Genomic DNA, 19154 nt, shown 5'->3' on the forward strand with positions numbered 1-19154 from the left:
ACCAGTACAATACCTGTTCTCAGTAACTTTTTTTTTCTTTTTTCCACAATGTGTGGTTGCTGGTGTTTCATCCAGGTCTGATTTTTAAAGTAGTTATTCATGGAGAAGGATCTCCTACAAGCTGGCCTTCTCAACAGTCTGTGTGGAACTATTTGCAGGTACCTGTAAGAAAAATGGAATTTCCTGGAAAGCACATTTAAATTTTTTCTATTCAAATGGAAAAGAAACAACCCCAATAAATGACTCTCTCATTTTTCATGGAAAAGGTCAGTCTTTATTGTATTGCTTTCACATCTGTACATAAGAACATGAGCTTAAACAATCTGTAAGTATCTTGTCTTAGGTAATGAATCCACCTGACATACAAAATTCACTCTGTTCTATTTCAAAACTCACAATATAAACAAAATGTCTTACTAGCACAGTTCTTGCCATAATTCTGCCCTGAACAGAACCTCCCTTGCAGCCACTTCTGGATATATTCCCCTGAGAGAGTACTGACTTCGAACTATTGGCTGGTAGAGTCTTCAGTGTGCAACTGTAAAACGTGTTTAAGCAGTATGTAGAGTGTGTCCATTTGCATGACATGATATTTAGTCAAAAGTTTATCACATCTGAGTAATATCTTGAATTTCTGTTACAAGAGAACACAGCTTTTTTTCAGTCCAACCCAGAATTACCTATGGAAGCCCGATAGCGTACATGAATCACTGCAGTTAGTGCACACTCAGACGCAATGATCATGGGGGAAAAAGTCACAACTGACAAGGTCTGATGACAACTCTTCCTGTTGTCCCCTTGTCCTTTTCATCTTTACATTTCAGAGTATAATTTCTTTCCATGACTTGATCCAGTAACCTGGTCATATTCCATTTCAGGTGTTTAATGAATCTGTTTAAAAGAAAAAACATAAGTAACCCTCTAGATCTGGACTGAACAGAGAAGTCACTATGTATGTTAGATACAGCACCATGCCATTTTTTCTTTAAAAAAAATCAAAAACTTTTCTATGAATAATTCTTTGAGAAGTAAAGGACTGAACAACTTCTCATTGAAACTAATGTAACAATTCCCAATAGTGTTAGAGCACATTAGCCCTTAGTGCAATTTTCACAGACGTATGAAAATATTAGTGTGAGGTGTAAGAGAATATGCTGTCAACCACAGTCCATTAGGTCTGTTGTTAAGGGTTTTTCTTAGGAGAGGACAACCAGCCCTGACATCCAGAGGGTTACTCTATTTTATGCTATGTTTGATATCCTTACACCTTGTTTTTTTTCCCTTAAAATTGATTTTTGAATTGGGTACTGTCTCTTAAGCAGATGCTATTCATTAGATCATTAACATTTTTGTATAATTATGAGTTAAACTATGTAGTCTCTACATTTGATGTAGCCTCTGACTTTGGTCACTCTTTTTTTTTTTTTTTTTCCTTTAGAGACACTTTGTTCAAAACATTTTGGATCCACCAATAAATAGTTATGGAACTAAATAACATGACATTCTCGGTTTTGGTGACAAAACCAAATTGCTGTTAAAATGCTTTATCGCAATATACCTAATGTGCCTTGGTTAGGTCAAAGTATCTGACAGCTGTTAAAAATGTGTGTTTTTTTTTTTCCCCATCATCAAAAGTAAACCCTATACCTGAAGAGCCTTTACTTTTAGGCAGGAGCAGAAGTGTGGATTATGCAGGTGCTGGGCAGAAGTGACAGGATCATTTTGGTCCTGTGATCCTACACGTGAGCTATTTAATGTAGTGTAGAATGGCACAGGTGTGTTTGGGGCATGTTTGTGAGGTGTGAGTCTATGCTGCAGAAGAGCTGTCAAGGAACAGGAGCCCAAAAGCAGCCCCTGCTGCCTGCAGCTGAGAAAGTCTAGGCTGTGTGACTGTGCTGTGTGGAGCTGGTCTCTACAAGGACCATTCTTCCCTCCTTCCCCTTTTACAGATATTATAGGCTTCCTGCACAGAGCATAAAGGCGGGGGATGCTCCATAGTAAATTTAGGTAGTTCATCAGGTCATAAGGGAGAGGAGGTTGTGGTACAAAGCCATAGCTGGGGAGCTTAAGAGACCTCCTAACTGATCTGCTTTGATTATGGGGCTCTACCAGAAGGCTGTCACTGGGCTGCAGGGCAAAATGCGGCCTCTCTCCTTGCCCTTTGCTTTCTGTACTTGAAGAGTGGCTCAGCAGATCGTATGTCACACCAGCCAGGCTGTCTGGCACAAGAGGTGCTGATGCAGGAGGACTGTCACAATGTGACATTTAAGGTGCACAAGACGTAACAGAATATATGAGGAGTCTGAATAAAGAATCAAATGTGATTGTCACATGTTTTGGATGAGCAAGAACAAGAACAGATTGAGGAACTGTGTATCATTACAGGAAGCCATAAAGCAACCAGATTGTCACAGAATTGGGGGACAGGTGCTTTTATGGTCTGAAACCTGATTAAAGGATTGGATGCAAAGGACAGGGCTTAGTAGGAGAAAAGTCAGCAATAGGGTCTCCCAGGAACCAGTTTTACTCATCAGCATCATCAGTGACTCAGAGAACAGAACGAACAAAGAAATCTCCAAGTTTGCAAAAATAAGCTCTTTGACATACTCAAATGCTGTACTGATGGCAAGGAACTCCAGAAGGACCTCATAACAATGCAGGAGTGAGCAAAAGGTGGCAGGTAAGTTTTAACTTAGATTATGTAATATAACACAGTTACAGACAAATAACCTACACCTGCCTACATGACACTGAACTTAGAAAGAAAGATTTTGGCATCACCATTAACAGGTATCTGAAGACAAGAAGGAGGCACTCTGAAATGTGCAGTGGCACCCAAAAAAACCAACAAAATTTTGGTCATCATCATGAGGGATACTGAGAACAAGACAGTGAGTCTTGGTTTTATACAATTGTATAAACAATAGATTATACAATTGTACACTTGGTACAACTGGTTGTAGAATAGGTTGTACAATTTGACCATATTTCAAGAAGAATGTAAAAGAGCAGAGAAGGTGCAGAGAACAACTATAATGGTCCAGGGGAGAGAGCAGCTCATCTCAGCCTCAACGGGTGGTAAAAAAAAAGGGGGATTAGAAAACAGGCCCATAAACAGTTGCTAAAGGAACTGAGCATAAATGTGCCCTCTGACACCCTAAATTCTAGTGTAGTGGATTCTGGTAAGTGTGTGGGAACAGACTGCAGATCTTGGTTAGGTTCATGTGTTTTCCCAAACATCTGCGGCTGCCAGAGGCAAAACACGGCACTAGGGGGACCAGAGATCTGACTCATGACTTTTCTTATGTTCTTATGCCTGCTGCTTATTGTAGCTGGTAAGACAGGACCAAAAGCACTTTTGTGTGCAATGAGGTATTTCAATCAAGTGTTTATCAGCTACAGTACCTGTTAACAATAAGCATATGCTCAAAAACCTTGTTACTTAAAGCAGGAAACAAGAAAAGGGGAAGCAGCAGTTACTCACTTGGTATCGATCTAATTACTTTAGAAGCTGAACTAAAAACTCTGCTGTACAGTGGACAGCTCAAAGAGACTTTTAGTATTCTACACTGAGGATCAAATCCTCTTCTGGTTTAGAAATAGCACGCAAAATGTTTTGGGTCTCCAGAGCAAAGCATAAAGCTGTCTATTGAAGGCTTCAAATACTGCTGTAGGGCTGCTAGTCCAAGACTGTAATTTGTAGTGGCAGATATTAAATGGTGTGTGAATGATATAATTGACCAGAATATTCAGCTGATTTAAAAGTCTGTTCATCAAACTTTATTTGAACCTAATTTTCAACAGTGGAAAAAATAGAAGAAGAAAAGCTAGCAAGTCTTTTTAAGTCTTAGAACTATTCTATACCCTAAAGGATAACAGTAAGTATCTAACAGTACGTCTACCAATTTGTAACTCTACCATGAAAAGAAGAGGCTCCATCATGCTATTTTTGTTACTTCTCTCTAGGAAGTTTCCATTCCTCACAACTCAGACTGAAGCAAAGGAAATGTAGTGACTCGGTTTTGCATCCTGACATTGTCTGCTTTCTGATTCCTGACTCTCTGAAAGAGTATTTTGGATATCATGGCCTATCTTGGCTATATTGCCCAAGCAATCCTCAGCCTTCATGGCCCTTCAAAAAGTATGTAGGTTAAAGAAAGTCGTAAGTCTATTAACTTATCTAGAGCGTTACCCAGAAATAAATCATTCAGAACAGGTCATTATTCTCCATTATTTCCTATATATGGCTGCCACTAGTCTTTTCCCTTTCTATCACAGTTAATCCTGTAGCTGGGAGCCTACGACAGTTCTCATAAGAGGGGAAGGAGGGTCCCCCCCTGCTGAACAGAACGTGGTGAAACACAACCTGCTTCTACTCCATGTTCTTTGGTAAAAGAGGAAATTGCTCCTTACCAATAAGGGGGGAAAAAAAGATGAGTAGGTCATTCTCCATATCAGGTCATAAAACTGATGTTTCTCAGTATCCATCTCCACAGAAAGAATAAGCCGGCAAAATCTATGGCAAAAGAAGATCCCGAGGATTGGAGCGTCTGAACCAACCACTGATCATGGCTGAACTGTTCCTTCTCATTTCTGTTGATAGCACTCCTCTCAAAACCCTTCTACCAGACTGTGAAAGGTCAGATTTTTTTAGTTCCTTCAATATCCAGCAGATTGTGAAGTTTCTACTAATGCTTGTGGTTTCTTTGAATGCTTAATCTCTTAATTCTAAGGAGAAAATATACACTACTCTCTATACAAAGAGAATGTGGTTTGTCAGTTAAATGACTACATTTGTGCCAGATTTTCTTCAAGTTTCTTACACCTGAAAGAGATACCCTAATGCAGGAAGATCAGTATCAACTCCACAGCTTTCAAAGGCTTTGATTCTGTAAAGAGTTTCAATACAGCTGCTAGGCCTTTTTAATGAGTGAAAACTGATTGAGTGACAACTTGAAAACTAGAGAGGACGTATGTTACAAATATGTTTGTGTCCTCAGAGGAGACTATTAAAACTATTCAGCTATCTTTTCCCAAGTCTGTGGCCAGACAAACTACTTAAGCTTATGTATCTGGAAAGAGAAAGAAGGTTTATAATTTTCCCTAAAGAAATGGGAAGACTTAGTCATTACTGTGTACAATTTAATTCTTTGGGACGGTCATTCTCCTTGTAAATGAGAACCATTATGAAGGGATAAAGGGGAAGAGTTGAATTGGCCAAATACACAAACTAAATTTGTCTTAAAAAAATTACTCCTTTTTGTTATTTCAGGATTATTAGTTGCCACCTGAACTATAGTGTCACTATCTTTCCGAATGAAAACAAACATGAATTAAATTTGATTCATTTCTTAATTTCTCTGATGGCTTAAGACAGATAATCGGCTCTTGCTACCTGCTATTAGAGCAAGTTGATTAAATTTCACTTTTGTGATGAAGAACAACAGAAATCACTTCAAAATCACTTGTGGGCTGCGGCTTTTACCCAATGAAATACTCAGGCCTTAAGCATTTCTGTTCTATATTAGAAGTCTCTTAATTTTCTATGACTCATTTTAATCTATGATGTTATTAACAGCAGGTTTTAGAAAACTGTTTTAAAAATCTGCCTCCTCTATTGAAATACATAAATGAATGTATTTGGTAGAAAATACCTTAAGATTGTGCATGCTGTGATTAATAACTTTGAGTGGTCAGTTCATCAGTTAACCGAGATTTTGTCTTCCTTCCATTTAGGATGGAATTCTTGCTAACAGTAGCCAGAGCACAATAGTCTCTTTATAACAAATCTACTAGGTGAGAGCACACAACTGCTTTTAATTTTAATAACACCTAAGCATTCAAAACACAGGTCTAAAAATCAAAGCTATTGCTCTTAATCCTATTGTTACTGTAACTGGTATAAAAGACAACTGGTCTGTATCACGGGGTCAATCTGTTTGTTTCCCATTCTTTTAACATAGAGATTTCTGTGAATGAGAAAAACATACCGAGAAATGGGAAGGTAAAATAAGTAACTGATCGCTTACATGTTTTGTTTTTAAGATTCCAAGTCTAAAGGGAAGAAGTCAGGAGGTGGATTTGGATGTGCTTTTGTATGTATTTGACAGCGCTAGTGATAACATTCTTCTGATCCGTTCCTTAGAGAGAGGAAACAGAGACATGAGGGAGTTAAACTTACAGAACAGAACACATCAGTAGCAGACATGGGAAGGAATCCCGCACGATTATTTCCACCTCCACTGGGCCTGAAGTTTCTCATACAGACTGAGCCTTCACTCTAATTGGCACTATTTTGGTGAGCTAGTGAACTAAGCTATTTCTTTGACTGATTCAGGATTTAGATGCTGGCATATAGCAGAAGTGCTGAGTCATAAGCTTTTGAGTGCTGGATTCTGCGCATCAAGGACATTCATCATAATTCACCTTGATGCAAAAATATATGTAATGTCTGTACTGTATTTCATATTCATTTTTTATTGTTGATTACTTTTGCTCATTTTTTTTTTCTGATTACTTCATGATGAGTCACATCTAATTTTAAGACAGTACAAGAACAGTCACATTATATTATTCCAAGGGGCACTTCAGCTAAAAATCTAGATAACATGAGCAAGCTAAATTTGCTCAAATTACACAGACAGATTTCTCCATTTGACTAGGATAGGAAGCTGCTTCAAGCTGCTTAGTTGTCTATCCTCAACCTCTGCTACCAATTTAATCATGACTATTATGCTCAGAAATCTGGCCATAATTTTGTTTCTACTGAGTTTCTTTATTCAACTAAGGTTTTTTGTGCAAGAGAGAACTCTCCTGATCCACATACTCTTCTACTTTTACATCTAAATAAATCAGATCTAGAGGTTTCCTCTGTTTCTCTGTTCACGTAAGCCACACAGCTTCTAGGTGGAAAACATCAGTTACTAATGCAAAGAAACCACCAGATTTCAGCTAAGGCTAATCATAGCTTTTTGGTTGTTCTCAGTAGTCACTGGTGAGTCACATGAAGAACACTCCTCTTATATGCAAAAGAGTAATGCCTATATATTTTTCAGCTATATATAAAACGGAGGTCTGTTCCTCCTGCAGTGTCTTGTCAGTCCTCAGTACTTCTGGTCTAAGCAAAGAGAGCAGGTGGACAGCGTGCCTCAGTCGATGGGAAGACAGGTGAACCCCCATACAGAACTCAAGTCACTAGGCAGTGGATTTAATCTTCCCTTTCAATGCCTCATTTCTGGTCCCAAAACAGAATCCACAGTTCTGAATTAAGAACCTCCTTTTCTGCATGCATTTCTAGGGAACTGAGGAAGATGACTGCCACAAAACAGTAAAGAACTCTATAACCAGGCTATTAACATAAATTCCTTGACATGCAGAGTCTTTGCCTAGTAGTTAAATAATTATGCAATTTGTGGCCTGGTTGTTGAATAAATAAATATACTTGAATATATAAATAGATGAAGCATAATAATGTTATCTTTTTGCTCTCTAATACTTGATCTAATTTTAAGGATTTTTGATTTGATTCTCAATGAAAACAGCCTAACATGACAATTTTCAAATTAAAGGTTCAGGGCTGCAGGTGGTACTTGCCCAGGGTTCCACTGGCTCCAGTGAAAGTATGGACTTCTGAGCTTTGTGAAGACCTCTGCTTTTCGATTTCTACATTTGTGAAGACTTCTACATTTTGATTTCTATGTATAAATGTGACATGATCTTACGGTGAAAATATCAAGTAGTTTGCAAAGCTTCTTATCCTATTGAAAGAAACAGAAGTTGTAAGAAGCCCATTTATGTGCACTGAACAAGACTGAGCTCAGATTCCGTGCTCTGCTAAGCTGTGTGTTTATGTAATAGAAAAAATCCACTAGAGTAAGATAGTATGACTGTTTTTCTCCTTGGGTCTTCCTGAAAATTAGATGCAATCCATCATGACAAATTCCAGTCAGCAAAAAAAAAAAAAAAAAAAAAAAAGTGAGAAGAAAAAGCATTTTTTAAAATCTCTGTAATAGTGTTGGAGTAATAATATTTGGAGTTTAGAGAGAGGTATTTGGGGGGGGGAGAGAGTTAGGGCTTCTTAATATGCTCACCAAAGATTTTGTTAAAACTTTCATTAATTAATTTATTTCCTGGAAGACAGGGAATGTGAAGGTGACCAACAAAGGCTTTTGGGGTCTCCTATATTATGAGCATGTATGCTGTTTGCTGAAATTAAAAGGGATACAAAGAGGAGACAGTCACGAAAGTAATCAAGTGTGTTTTGTGGAGAGGTCAGTTCTGTTTCAAGTCTTCTGTGCTAGCAGAAGTGCTAGTAGTAACAGATCTGTTCCCCCTCCCCCTACTTCTTATGCTCTCAAGTGCCCTCAGCCAAGCTCTGCTTAGTTGTATGGAGGGGGCACAGAGGGAGTACTACCAATATTACTCCAACAACACCAGTTTCCATTTTATACCTTCCAAAGCATGGAACAAAATCTGCTCCCATTACTTTATATGTGACCTTAATAAAAATTTCTATGGATACAATTCTAACTTGTATGAAGGAGAGCACTGCAGGAAAGGTATTTTTTTTTAATTAAAACTTACTAAAATAGCTTAATATTAAATTAGACTTGTCTAGTATGTCTAAAAAAGATATATTTGCAACTTTTCAACAGAATTTCTTGCTTCTGTATTTTTAAATAGAAAATACAAAAGTATCCTGAATTTGTTTTCAAATTTAGAGCCAATATTTTGCTGAAAATTCTACTGGCAGATTTGTTAACATATTCTAATTTAAACTGTGAATGTTTTGATCAACATACATTTGGCACATAGAGTCCTAGCTGGAAATTGTGATTCCCTTCCCAACTGCATTTTAATGTTCTAAAATCCTAAATCCTTACAACATTTTCAGGGTCTTAGTATAACCCCGAACCATAACAAACTCTCATGCTGTGATTAATATGAATTAATATAAAAAAGAATGGTGAATTGTGTAGGTTTATTATTATCCAAGATGCAGTTTTTAAAGGGCATCTGTTTAAGACCTATTTCTGGCTAGAGAATGCTTTATGAATTTTTGATAATTACCCTGAATTATCATTTAGATTCAGAGCCAGGACACTTTTAAGGCAGCAGAGGACAACAGACCGCAGCCCCGACCGGCTCCTGCGCTGCGTGGCTAGGGCCGGCCGGCCGGCGAGCGCCCGGGACTCCCGGGGGCGCGCAGCGAGCCGCGGGACTGCGCGCTGAAGCCAGCCCGGGCCCCGCCGCCCGCCCGCACTGCACACCGAAGCTTGCCCGTGCTGAAAGCCAGGGCAGCGCCGGGCGCCGCGGCCCCGTTCTGCGGCCCCGCCGCGGCTAACCGCTGCTCCGCAGGGGGTCGCCGGCTCCCGGCCGGCGGCGGCGCGGCCCCGCCGAGAGGCGTCCGGCTGCGCGGCCGCGCTCCTGCGCGCGGGCGGGCCGAGCGCGGCGGCTGCAGCGGGGCGGAGCGGCGCCGGGCGCGCGCCCGCGCTGCTCGCGGGGACGAGCGGCAGGAGATGACTTACTTCCCGTGCAAGGCCGACGGTGCCCTCGGCGGCAGCAGGTCCTGCGCAGCCCGGGCAGGAGCAGCAGGCTCCGCTGACCCCGCACCGGTGAGGCCATTTTGAACGAGGATGCTGCGCAGAGGAGCGGAGACGCAGCGAGGGCATCCCGGGCCGTGGCGATGCGTAGCTGTGGCTGTGCCGGGACAGCCAGCCCCGCCGGTGCGCGGCCAGAGGGCTTCACTCCGCAGTCGCTTTGGAGCGTTATTCCAAATAGCCGTCAAAGACGTCCATCTCGCTGTCCGTCTCGTAGAGCCCTGAGCCAGGGTCGGACAGCACCCCCAGATCCACCAGAGCCTGGTCCATATCCTCGGGCAGGAAGACGATGCCTACATTGAGAACGATGTACTCCATCAGGAAGGCATAGTACAGGATCAGCACGTTGACGAAGAACAAGCCCACGTAAAACATATAGGGCAGCACTAACAGCGCATGGAAGGCCCAAGACTCCAGAGAATCCAGACGCGCCGAAACCGCGGCGGGCATACAGCTGTGCGGGACCGCGGCGGCGCGCCGCGGCCGGGGCGCTGCCCGGCGGCGGGCTGCGAGCGCCGGCCTGCCCCGCTGGCGCCTGCCGGGGCGCGGAGGGCGAGCGGGAGCCGCGGGGCGCAGGCAGGGAGCGGGGAGAGGGCGGACGGGGACGCACCGGCAGCCGTGGCAGTGCGGACCCTGGAAGAGGAGAAGCCCGCAAAGGGGGCAGAGATGGCAAGTCTGCAAGGCGACCGGCTCGGCTCCTTCCCGCGCAGCCCCCGGGCGCGCGGGTGGCCGGCGCGGGCCTCGGGGGCGCTACCGCAGCGCTGTCTTTGGCAGAAGGCTCGTCAGGGGCATTTCCAGCCCGGCTGCTGCAGTCCCGCCGCGGCTCTCCTCCTCCTCCCACTTGCAAACTTCCCAGAATAACCGTGCAGGCGCTTTCTTGCGGCTGACGCTGAGGCTTTGCCGGCCGCCAGGGAGCCCGCCAGCCCCCGACCCGCTCGGCGAGACCCCCCGCCCGCCGCCGCTGCCCCCCGCCAACGCATGCCACGTCTGTTTACCCGCGCCGGCTCCCCTCGCATCGCTCCTCCGCCGGCACCGCCCGCCGCCGCCCCTCGCCGCCGCTGGTTGGCTTGGAGGCGCCGTGATTGGCACCGCCGCGCTCCGCAGTCGTACCCCGCTTGACCTGCTCGGGGGAGTCGGCCGCGGCTGGCTGAGGCGGGCGGGAGGGGTCTCCGCTTCGCTCCCGCCGCGCAGCAGCGCCGTGCGGTTTCCTCCCTGTCCCGGACTCCCCGCGGCTGCACAAGGCACGCAGCCGGCGCCCAGGCCTTCCAGCGCTCCTCCGGCGTGTCCTCCAGTGCCCGCCCACGGGTCTGTGACCGTTAGGACTTTCCACACGCACCTCCGTTGCAATAGATCATTCTTTTACTTGCTCTTGCAGCTCGGGTAGGCTGTGAAGTCGTTTTTCCTGATGCCAGAGACAGTAATAACTTTAATATTCAATTGAGGCGTTTCTTTACTGGCTAACATTTCACCAGTACCGAATTATAATCAAAGGCATGATTTTAAACTTGTTTATTGACACAGGACAACAAACCCAGCTGTCTTCAGTCAACTTTTAGTTTGATTTAGTTTAATTCTTTATCTGGTTAAACCAAACAAACACAAAACACATCTACTAGGACAGTTGTTACTGGTCTTTGCTGTGCTTTAAGCCAATTCAAAATTAAATGTGCAATACTGTATATGAAAGACTTTAGCAAGAAGAATGGCAGCAAATGCATTTCCTGCAGCATCCTGTTCTGCTCTGCTTAGAACTGACCCCATCAAAAACCGGTTCATCTTTGAGTTACGGGAGGTGAACAAGAAATGTCAGAGGCCAATATTTTAGCTCAGATTACAATGTATTTGAAAGGTATGTGCACATGTTAAAAGACTACTTTTAGTTTAGGCTAGAATTAGTCTTTTATATTCTTCTAACTTAATCTTCTCACGACTTGACTGAATCTGAGTCATGTAACTTCCAAAACAGAGGGACAGAATAAATTAAAAATAGAATTTAGTCTTCAGGCTCTCAGAGGTGCGGGGGATCCTTCAAGCCTTCGAGGTTCGTAACTGCCCTTGTGGTCAAATGTGCCACTTAGTTAAGCACCTGCTTGACACAAAGCATGTTTTGTTCTTTGGAAATGTCATTTGCAGTGTATATTTTGCTTTTGCTTTCCTCTAAAAGAACCGCCAAAATAAAATTCTCAGTGGGAGCTGGCTTAGGCTAAGCATTTTCCCTTTTCCTTGGACATACCGATGGGAAAGAAGAAAACTTCAGGCTCCCCGGGGACCTTTCGGAATTTGTTCAGGGAGGGAGGCGGGTGACAGTCGCGGCTGTGGCGGTTGGCGGGCTGTGGCGGCTGTGGCGGTTGGCGGGCTGTGGCGGTTGGCGGGCTGTGGCGGCCGTGGCCGGTGGCGGCGCGCGGCGGCCGTGGCGGTTGGCAGGCTGTGGCGGCCGTGGCCGTTGGCGGGCTGTGGCGGCGAGTGGCGGCCGCGGCCGTTGCCTGCCGCAGCGCGTGGCGGGCCGTTGTGGTGACAGGCGGGCCCGCCCGCAGCGCCTCCTCTCGGTCCGTGCTGCCGCAGAGCGCAAGGCCGCAGGCCGCGGGGCCTGCACGGGCAGGAGACGGGTGTTTTCCCGCTCGGTTTCGGTGTTCTGCTTTCACTGTTCGGTTTTACTCCCTTGCAGGGAGCGATGAGACAGCCGAAATAAAAGGGTCGCTTCCTGCTTCCGCTGCCGGGACGTCTCCATTCCACTTTCCCAGCCTCGAGGACGCTGGAAAAACAGGCATCCCCCGGGAAAATGTTGGCTCGGTCCCGAGCGCTCGCCTGACGCCCCTGCCCGCCCTGCAAGCGCAGACCGCCCCTCACGCCGCCGCAGTCTCCACCCTTCGCCCCTCTCAACGGGCACCAACGGCCCCGGCGGCCCCCTCCCTGGGCGCTGCCCCCGCAGTGCTGCGCTCCAGGTGCATGCTGGGACTTGCAGTCCGGGCCGGGCTGCCGGGCTGGGGGAGGCGGGGCGGCGGGACCTCATTTCCCAGCGTGCCCTGCCGGCGCGTGCGCGTTGGCGCTTGCGTGCGCCGGCTGCTTGGGTCTGCGGCCGCCGGTCGCTGAGGTGCTGGCTGCTTCGTGCCCTGTGTCCGCCCAGGCGCCGTCCGCCCGGCCTGCGCTCCCTCCCTCCCTCAGACCTATGGCACCCTAGAGCCTCGCGGGCCGCATCCGCCCTTCGCCGCCAGCATGTTCGGCCGCTCCCGCAGCTGGGTGGGCGGCGGGCACGGGAAGGCCGCCCGCAGCATCCACTCCTTGGATCACCTCAAGTAAGCGCGGAGTCGGCGGGAGCTCGGGGGGGGGGGGGGGGAGGGACACGGGACTGCGAGGGGAAGCGCGCTGCGGGGAGCGCGGGGCTGGCGGCGAGCAGGAGCCGCTCCGCGGCCGGCCCTCCCTGGGAAGCTACCGGCGCCCGTCGGTGTTGTGCAGGGGGGGGCAGGTGGCGGGGGGAGAGCGGCGGAAAGGAGAAGGCTCCCCGGTCCCGCCCCGGTTTGTGCCTTTCGCAGCTCTCCGGAGCCGAAGCTCCCGGAGCAGTTCTCGGGCGGCGACGGAGGTTTTCTGTTTAGCGTGGTTTTGCTTTTTCCTTCATCTGCTCTGTGACATGAGTCACGATCTTGATAGCACGCTTGTTTTTTGGGCCCCAAAACATCTTCAGGACAGACGCAGTTCCGTGGTGCAATGTCACACTCACAGCTGTGATACGTGTTTTGTTTTTGTTTTTTTTTTTTTTTTCCTAATTATGTCACAGACTCGCCCTATGGAGTAGCGCGTAAGAGGTGTTAAGTACAAGAAATACCGCATTCCTGCTGAGAGAGAACTTCTGTTGTTTCCTGGTAGTGGCCAAGAAGCTAGGAGCCTGGTCCTGGGCTATAAACAGCACAGAGCTTTTGAAAAGGAAACAGATCTTGGTGGTCAGCAATGATTCACAACCATCGGGGCAGTGGTTCTGCAGGTCCAGGGATGTACCCTAGGTGGAAGGTGCAGCAGCTGACATGAAAATAAAGCTATTAAGCTTGGGAATTGTAGTGTTAGTCTATAAAGTCTGATATCCTTGTATTTTTGCTAACTGCAGAAGGGGTAGAATAACTTTTTCTAGCTCTGCCACTGGACAGTTGTAGGAAAGACAAAGGATTAAAAAAAACCAAACTTGTTCTCTGCTTCATTCTAAGGGTTCTGATTATTGCAAGAAAATCAGTAAGGTCTGCACTTAGAGTTTCTTTCACAACTGAGTAATTCTGGTACTGGACCAGTCATATATATTTTTTCCCCTAAGGATTGATGGATTAAAACAGACATTTTTGTCATTTTGAAGTGAAAGATGCCATCCTATTTTAGGAAAGTTATTTTTAAGGAACTGGAATTTGTCATGGCATTACCTTAGTAAACTGAGAAGTACCATATCCATTGTTATTAAGTTTATATCTGTTGCATGAAATATTTTCTCCCTTTTAATGAGAGCTGAAGTTTTGCAGAAATTATTTGCTTTATCTTCTTAGAGTAATTTATGTTCCAGTTATGAATAGATGAATTAATTTTTCAAGAGTAATATTAATGACATTTTAAGTGATATGTCAGTTTTTCTTGATCTGCATATCTCTGCATTGATTCTCCCAATTAGTATAGCTATTGTTTCATAAAAGTATGATGCCTGAAGTTCTTCCTTGCTTTATTCTAGGGCCTTTTGTTTCTCGTCTTCCATAGATGTAGTGGTATTCAAAGTACAGAGAGTGACTTTTAAAATGCATTTGAACATGAATGGGCCAGCTCCTAAATAGATCTGGAGCTGGACATTGGAAACTGAGGCTTTCCTTGATTATGTATCAAGGTTTGGATTGGGTTGGTATGAGTAATAGGCAATTGTCACAGACTTCTTTCTGGTTGAAAGCCTGCAGGTTGACCTGAATGAGCTTATTTTCTTTTTCCATTGGAAAAGACCAGATATGATCCTGGCCTGTTACTTGAGTATGTGTGCAAGTTTTATGTCGTTAGCTGACTTCTCTTAATTTTCTCTGACTGTTGTGGATAGCCATTATAATGTTCTTGGATTCTTGGACTCAGCTTTTTAAGTGCTTCCCTATTGTCAGAAGCTGGTCTCAAAGCAACTTAAAGGAGCTGTGTCTGTTGTCCTAAAACTACTTCTGTTTTAAATTAAAAAATTATAGTGATCTGTTGGGTTTTGTTTAGGTTAGGTGAATATCAGTAGTGAATAAATCCTAATGTAAGCATATTATTCATTCATTTGCTGTTGCATATGAGAACAACACACCTTTGCCATCTTTGTAAGTTCTATTAAAAAAATCTATTTTTAGCAGTTAACACATTTTTAACAGTTATGCTTTTAAAATAATAACTGTAATTTTTTTAATATGAAGCTGAAGAAACCAGAATGTTTATCACTGTTAAATATTTTTGCTGTATTACTGTTTTGTACAATTCTTCCTCCTTTCCTTCTCCATCTTCCTGCAGAAGCTAAAGGTTGTGTAGTGAATATCTTCAGACTTGTCCTTAGAGAAATCTGAACACTTAACAACAAAATGAACATTTTTGCTTAACAGCATGAAAGTGAAGTTCATTTGGGCCAGTGTATAAAAAAGATGGTGATCTTAATCCTATTCTGAACAGATTGCAGTGTTTTTTCTTCATGATTCCCTTCTCAATGACCTCAGTGGATAACTTAAGGAATTAACAATTTGGGGTGCCCTTCTCTCCTCCTTCAAATTATTTTTTTTCTGCAATGAGTAATATATAATCTGCAATGCAATAGCGGTACTGGTAACCTTTAATACAAGAAAAGGAGAGCATTAACAGGAGAAGTACTTTCTAAATGAAATAACTATGAATACAGAACTCTGAGAAATATATGCTTGGTAGTTTTCAATGATTAATCAAATTATGAAGAGATTTTGAACAGGCTCCGATAGTAATGAAGAGGATGCACTTGTATAGGATTTGGATCTTACAAGTACTTTTTCAAGATGATGTATGTATTCTAGTCCTTATCTCTAAGCTGGAGAAATGTTCAAAACCAGCAAGTGCATAGATCTTTACCAAAGAAAGAGAAATCAAGTGTATAAATACAAAATAAAAGGAACTGTTGAGGCAGCAGTACTGTGGAAAGTAGTTTTGAAAGCATGGGAGTCAGGCTGAGTAAGTCAACATCATCAGGTATTGCCTGGGTGGAGTGGGAAGGAAAAGTTACCCTCAGATAAAAACATAGAAATGTTGCATTTGACATACAGGAGGCAGTTTTTCTGAGCTGCTTAGCGCTGGTGGTGGGTGGATACTTCAAACAGCTATCTGATTTTGTTATTACACTTGAAGACAAACAAGTTCAAATGCAGAGAGAGTGCAAGGATGCTGATGCCTGATGAAATTTGAAGAAATTGAATTCGAGTTTAGAAAAAAGAGGCTGAAAGGGACACTTTCAGCATGTCAGAATCTTCTAGGCAAGAAAAATGTGATCATACATTCTCTTGTGGCCACAGATGGTAGAACAAGTAATATCTTGTTTGATTTGCAACAGAAAGGACTTAGTCTAGAAGTAACGTGGCTTGTGCTTGACTTAGGTAAAAGATGAAGTATACAATTCTCTCCTAGAATGTTAACTTTGTTCTGTGTGTGTGATATTTTCAACTGTGAAATTTAAAATGGCATTATTGTAAAGGAAGGGATACCCAATACCTTTGATCTGTTTAGACAGTGTATATTCAAGTGTTTGTTTAGCTAGGCTATTCATCTATCCCTCTGTTTTGTTCTTTACATATTTTCAATGCTAAAAATGAATGCATCAAGGTTATTTGAGGCAACAGCCTTTTTTGCTCTGCAAATCTGAAGTTATTGCTTCCTCACTAGTTGTACTTTCTTCTGCTTGTGTGGCCTCTTCGGATATGGTTCTTGCCTACTTTTGCATGTAAGCCAGGCATGCTTGTGTAGGTCAGGGTTTCTAACTGTTCTCTCTGGCTGCTATAATAGTCACTGTGCTCTGTTTCTGCAGCTTCTCTGCAGGTACTGTGACCTGTGGCTAAAATACCAAAAAATGTTATGATAGCCAGTTGAGGATAGTCTAACCTCAGTACATCCATAACCAGATGTAGTTGAGAGGACACTTTTCTCTTCCTCCCTTCTCTATCTACAAACTGTAGTTTATGCTGGTTACCTTTGGAATGGAATGGATAAAGAGAATTATGTGGTTTATTCCAGTAATTCAATGGTAATATCTTAAATCAACTCTGCTGTTTCTGAAGATATCTTCTGATCTTATTTTTCTGATCACAGTTTTCCTGTTAATGTGAAAGTGTGAAAGATTGAGCCAAGTTGTCTGGAATTTGTATCTTTGTTTAGTATATTTGCTTCTAGGTACAAATAATATTTTTCCTACTTTTCCAACCTGTTTGTAAAGAGGTATTTTATCTAGAGTTGTTGTTACTTTTTAAATGTGTTTCTCATTATTATCTCAGTGTTTTGTATTTTAATTAAAACCTTTTATGCATGCAGAATGCATGCCATTATAGTTGCATGCTAAATATTTCTTGTGACCTGGTCACATACAGTGTCTGTCATTATGTATGACTGAAGATTCGTGTTTCATACCTTATTTCCAGAATTACTGCGCATGCTGTGCATTGAGTTGCTTCTGCAAGAACCTTAATTATGTAGTTTTAGGCAGCATGAAGAAGCAAGTATATTACAGCTAAATTTGGTGTTTTTTAATTTCCGAGTTCTTGACTTCCTGAACTGTTGTCTTTTTTAATGTGTGTGTAAGAAGCAGAAAAATAATACAAATTCTGTATTCATGAGTAGTTGTAATATGTTACTGCCATAAGCATGGTTTCTTACCAGAAAATACTCAGAAAAGACCTTTTATAAACTAAAATATCTCTTGAAAAGTAGTTGCCAAGCAGATTGTTGTAGAATGAACTGTTTTGGTATAATTGCATTCAAACTTCAACTGTTACTCTGTTAACTGATGTGCACGCAGAACAGTGACTTGAGTCATTGCCCTGATAATAGATTTAGTACCATAACAGGAGGTTTTTGCAGGACCTATGTACCATGTGCTTGTTAGAAAGCCTCAGGAATTCTAATAGGTGGTCAAAATTGTAAGCTCTCCCATCTTCCCTGTGACCCATCACACTGTCTTCACAGAAGGAATTTTGAACTGGGATACTCAGATTAACTGAAGAGGATTTGCATGTAAGCTTTGTCTTACTGTCAAGTTACTCCTGTTGTGGACCAACACGTGACTAGGCAGTTAGGATTGTTGGAGGTAGCTGTGGATCATCTTTTCCAATGACTGGTTTCAACCTAAGCAGCTCCAGATCTGGATTTGGGAAACAAGTGTTGATCTGTGAGAAAAACAATGTGGAGGGAGGAAGAGAGAAAGAGAGAGGGAGAGGAAGGGATCTTTTTACTGAACAGGAAGAGTATGAAAGGTGCATCTTTTTTCCCCCCTCCTGTCGTCTTTTCCTTCTCTCTTCCTCTTCCCTCTGATCAGCTAACCTTAATTTGTTTTATCCTTTGTCACATTGCTAATTTTGCAGGAGGGAAAGGACCATGTGGTATACAGGGACTATTAGAACCATAAACTTATCAGAGTAAATGTTTTTGTGCAGCACCTAAGGACAGTGAGTCCTTATTTAATAATTAAGCACTGTCATAATCAGCAAACTTATCTTACCATAAGATTATTATAAATGTTTTTGGAATAGCTTCTGTTTCCTGCATGACCTCTGAGGATGGTCTGTGTCTTGCAGCTAATTATGCAAAGTTCTGGCCAATTGAGAGGCAGCTCTGTTAGTACTTGAAGAAGATTCCCCAAACCAGTGGTAAATTTTAAGGAAACTGAAGTATGGTCCAACTTTTCTTCATTGAATTAAAGCACGAAAAAAGGTTCTGAAGCTGGGAAATACCTTTTTTTTTTTTTTTTTTTTTCCTAGTCTGATAAATAGTTGAAACAGCCTTATACATGTATTAAGCATCATTCTGATGTCCAGCTGCATGTTTGCCCTGTGCAGTGGTTAAGTTTCTTAGGGTAGATTGAATTGATGGGAAATACTGGTTTTTGAAATGTGATTTTTAAGTCTGTTTTTGACACACATCTGAAACTTATTGCAAACTGTAGACTCCCAAAATTCTATTTCAGAAATGCGCAGTACTTCATGGTTACCAGGTTACTATATTATCATATAGTAGCTTGACAAAAAGCTGTTTTTACCTTCTGTTTGGCAGCTGCTGGAGGTCATTGTGTCTGTGACTTTCCTTTAAAAGTTAAGGATGTCACTTTCAACTCCTGTGTTTTAAACTCCTATGCTAATGATTTGCTGAAGTTTCTGTTGTAATTGTTGGACAAATTCCTGCCAAGTCCAAAACAACGATACTGTCACATAGCCAGAAGATGTTTAATAAACTAAACTTTTACAGTCTTAAAATTATGTGAAATTTCCCTAAATATTTTTCTTTTCTTCGTTATTTCATAAAAGCAAAAAAACACAGATGAAAAAAGAGTGATTTTGAATATTTTGCTCATGTGTT

At 43.1% G+C, this 19154-nt stretch overlaps 2 protein-coding genes across 5 annotated transcripts in view; one reads left to right on the plus strand and one right to left on the minus strand.

Moving 5' to 3' along the window:
• Positions 1 to 263: 263 nt before the first annotated feature.
• Positions 264 to 12327, minus strand: DEXI (Dexi homolog). The gene is made up of 5 exons (XM_062588599.1): positions 12255 to 12327; positions 11833 to 12186; positions 10595 to 10921; positions 9528 to 9892; positions 264 to 891 (listed from the first exon to the last, which is right to left on the minus strand). The coding sequence occupies exons 1-4, from the start codon at positions 12325 to 12327 to the stop codon at positions 9768 to 9770; spliced, it is 879 nt and encodes a 292-aa protein (XP_062444583.1). The 3' UTR covers positions 264 to 891; positions 9528 to 9767.
• Positions 12328 to 12772: 445 nt separating this feature from the next.
• The window catches only part of CLEC16A (C-type lectin domain containing 16A), an 81644-nt gene continuing 75262 nt past the window's right edge, over positions 12773 to 19154 (plus strand). For all 4 annotated transcript variants that reach the window (XM_062588169.1, XM_062588165.1, XM_062588168.1 and 1 more), the window contains exon 1: positions 12773 to 12892. In XM_062588169.1, the coding sequence (XP_062444153.1) occupies positions 12813 to 12892 (80 nt within the window). In that variant the 5' untranslated portion in view covers positions 12773 to 12812. The remainder of the gene's footprint in view (positions 12893 to 19154) is intronic.

Source organism: Rhea pennata, chromosome 15 (genome assembly GCF_028389875.1).
Source record: "Rhea pennata isolate bPtePen1 chromosome 15, bPtePen1.pri, whole genome shotgun sequence".
Classification (NCBI taxonomy): Eukaryota; Metazoa; Chordata; class Aves; order Rheiformes; family Rheidae; genus Rhea; species Rhea pennata.

What these genes read in the sequence shown, in the direction of transcription:
- DEXI (XM_062588599.1), bottom strand. Translation starts at nt 12,327, where the DNA reads ATGGAGACGTCCCGGCAGCGGAAGCAGGAAGCGACCCTTTTATTTCGG. An exon ending in TCATCGCTCCCTGCAAGGGA is followed by an intron (nt 12,187 to 12,254) that starts GTAAAACCGAAC and finishes CTGCCCGTGCAG; the next exon opens with GCCCCGCGGCCTGCGGCCTT. An exon ending in TGCGAGGGGAGCCGGCGCGG is followed by an intron (nt 9,893 to 10,594) that starts GTAAACAGACGT and finishes TTCTCAATGTAG; the next exon opens with GCATCGTCTTCCTGCCCGAG.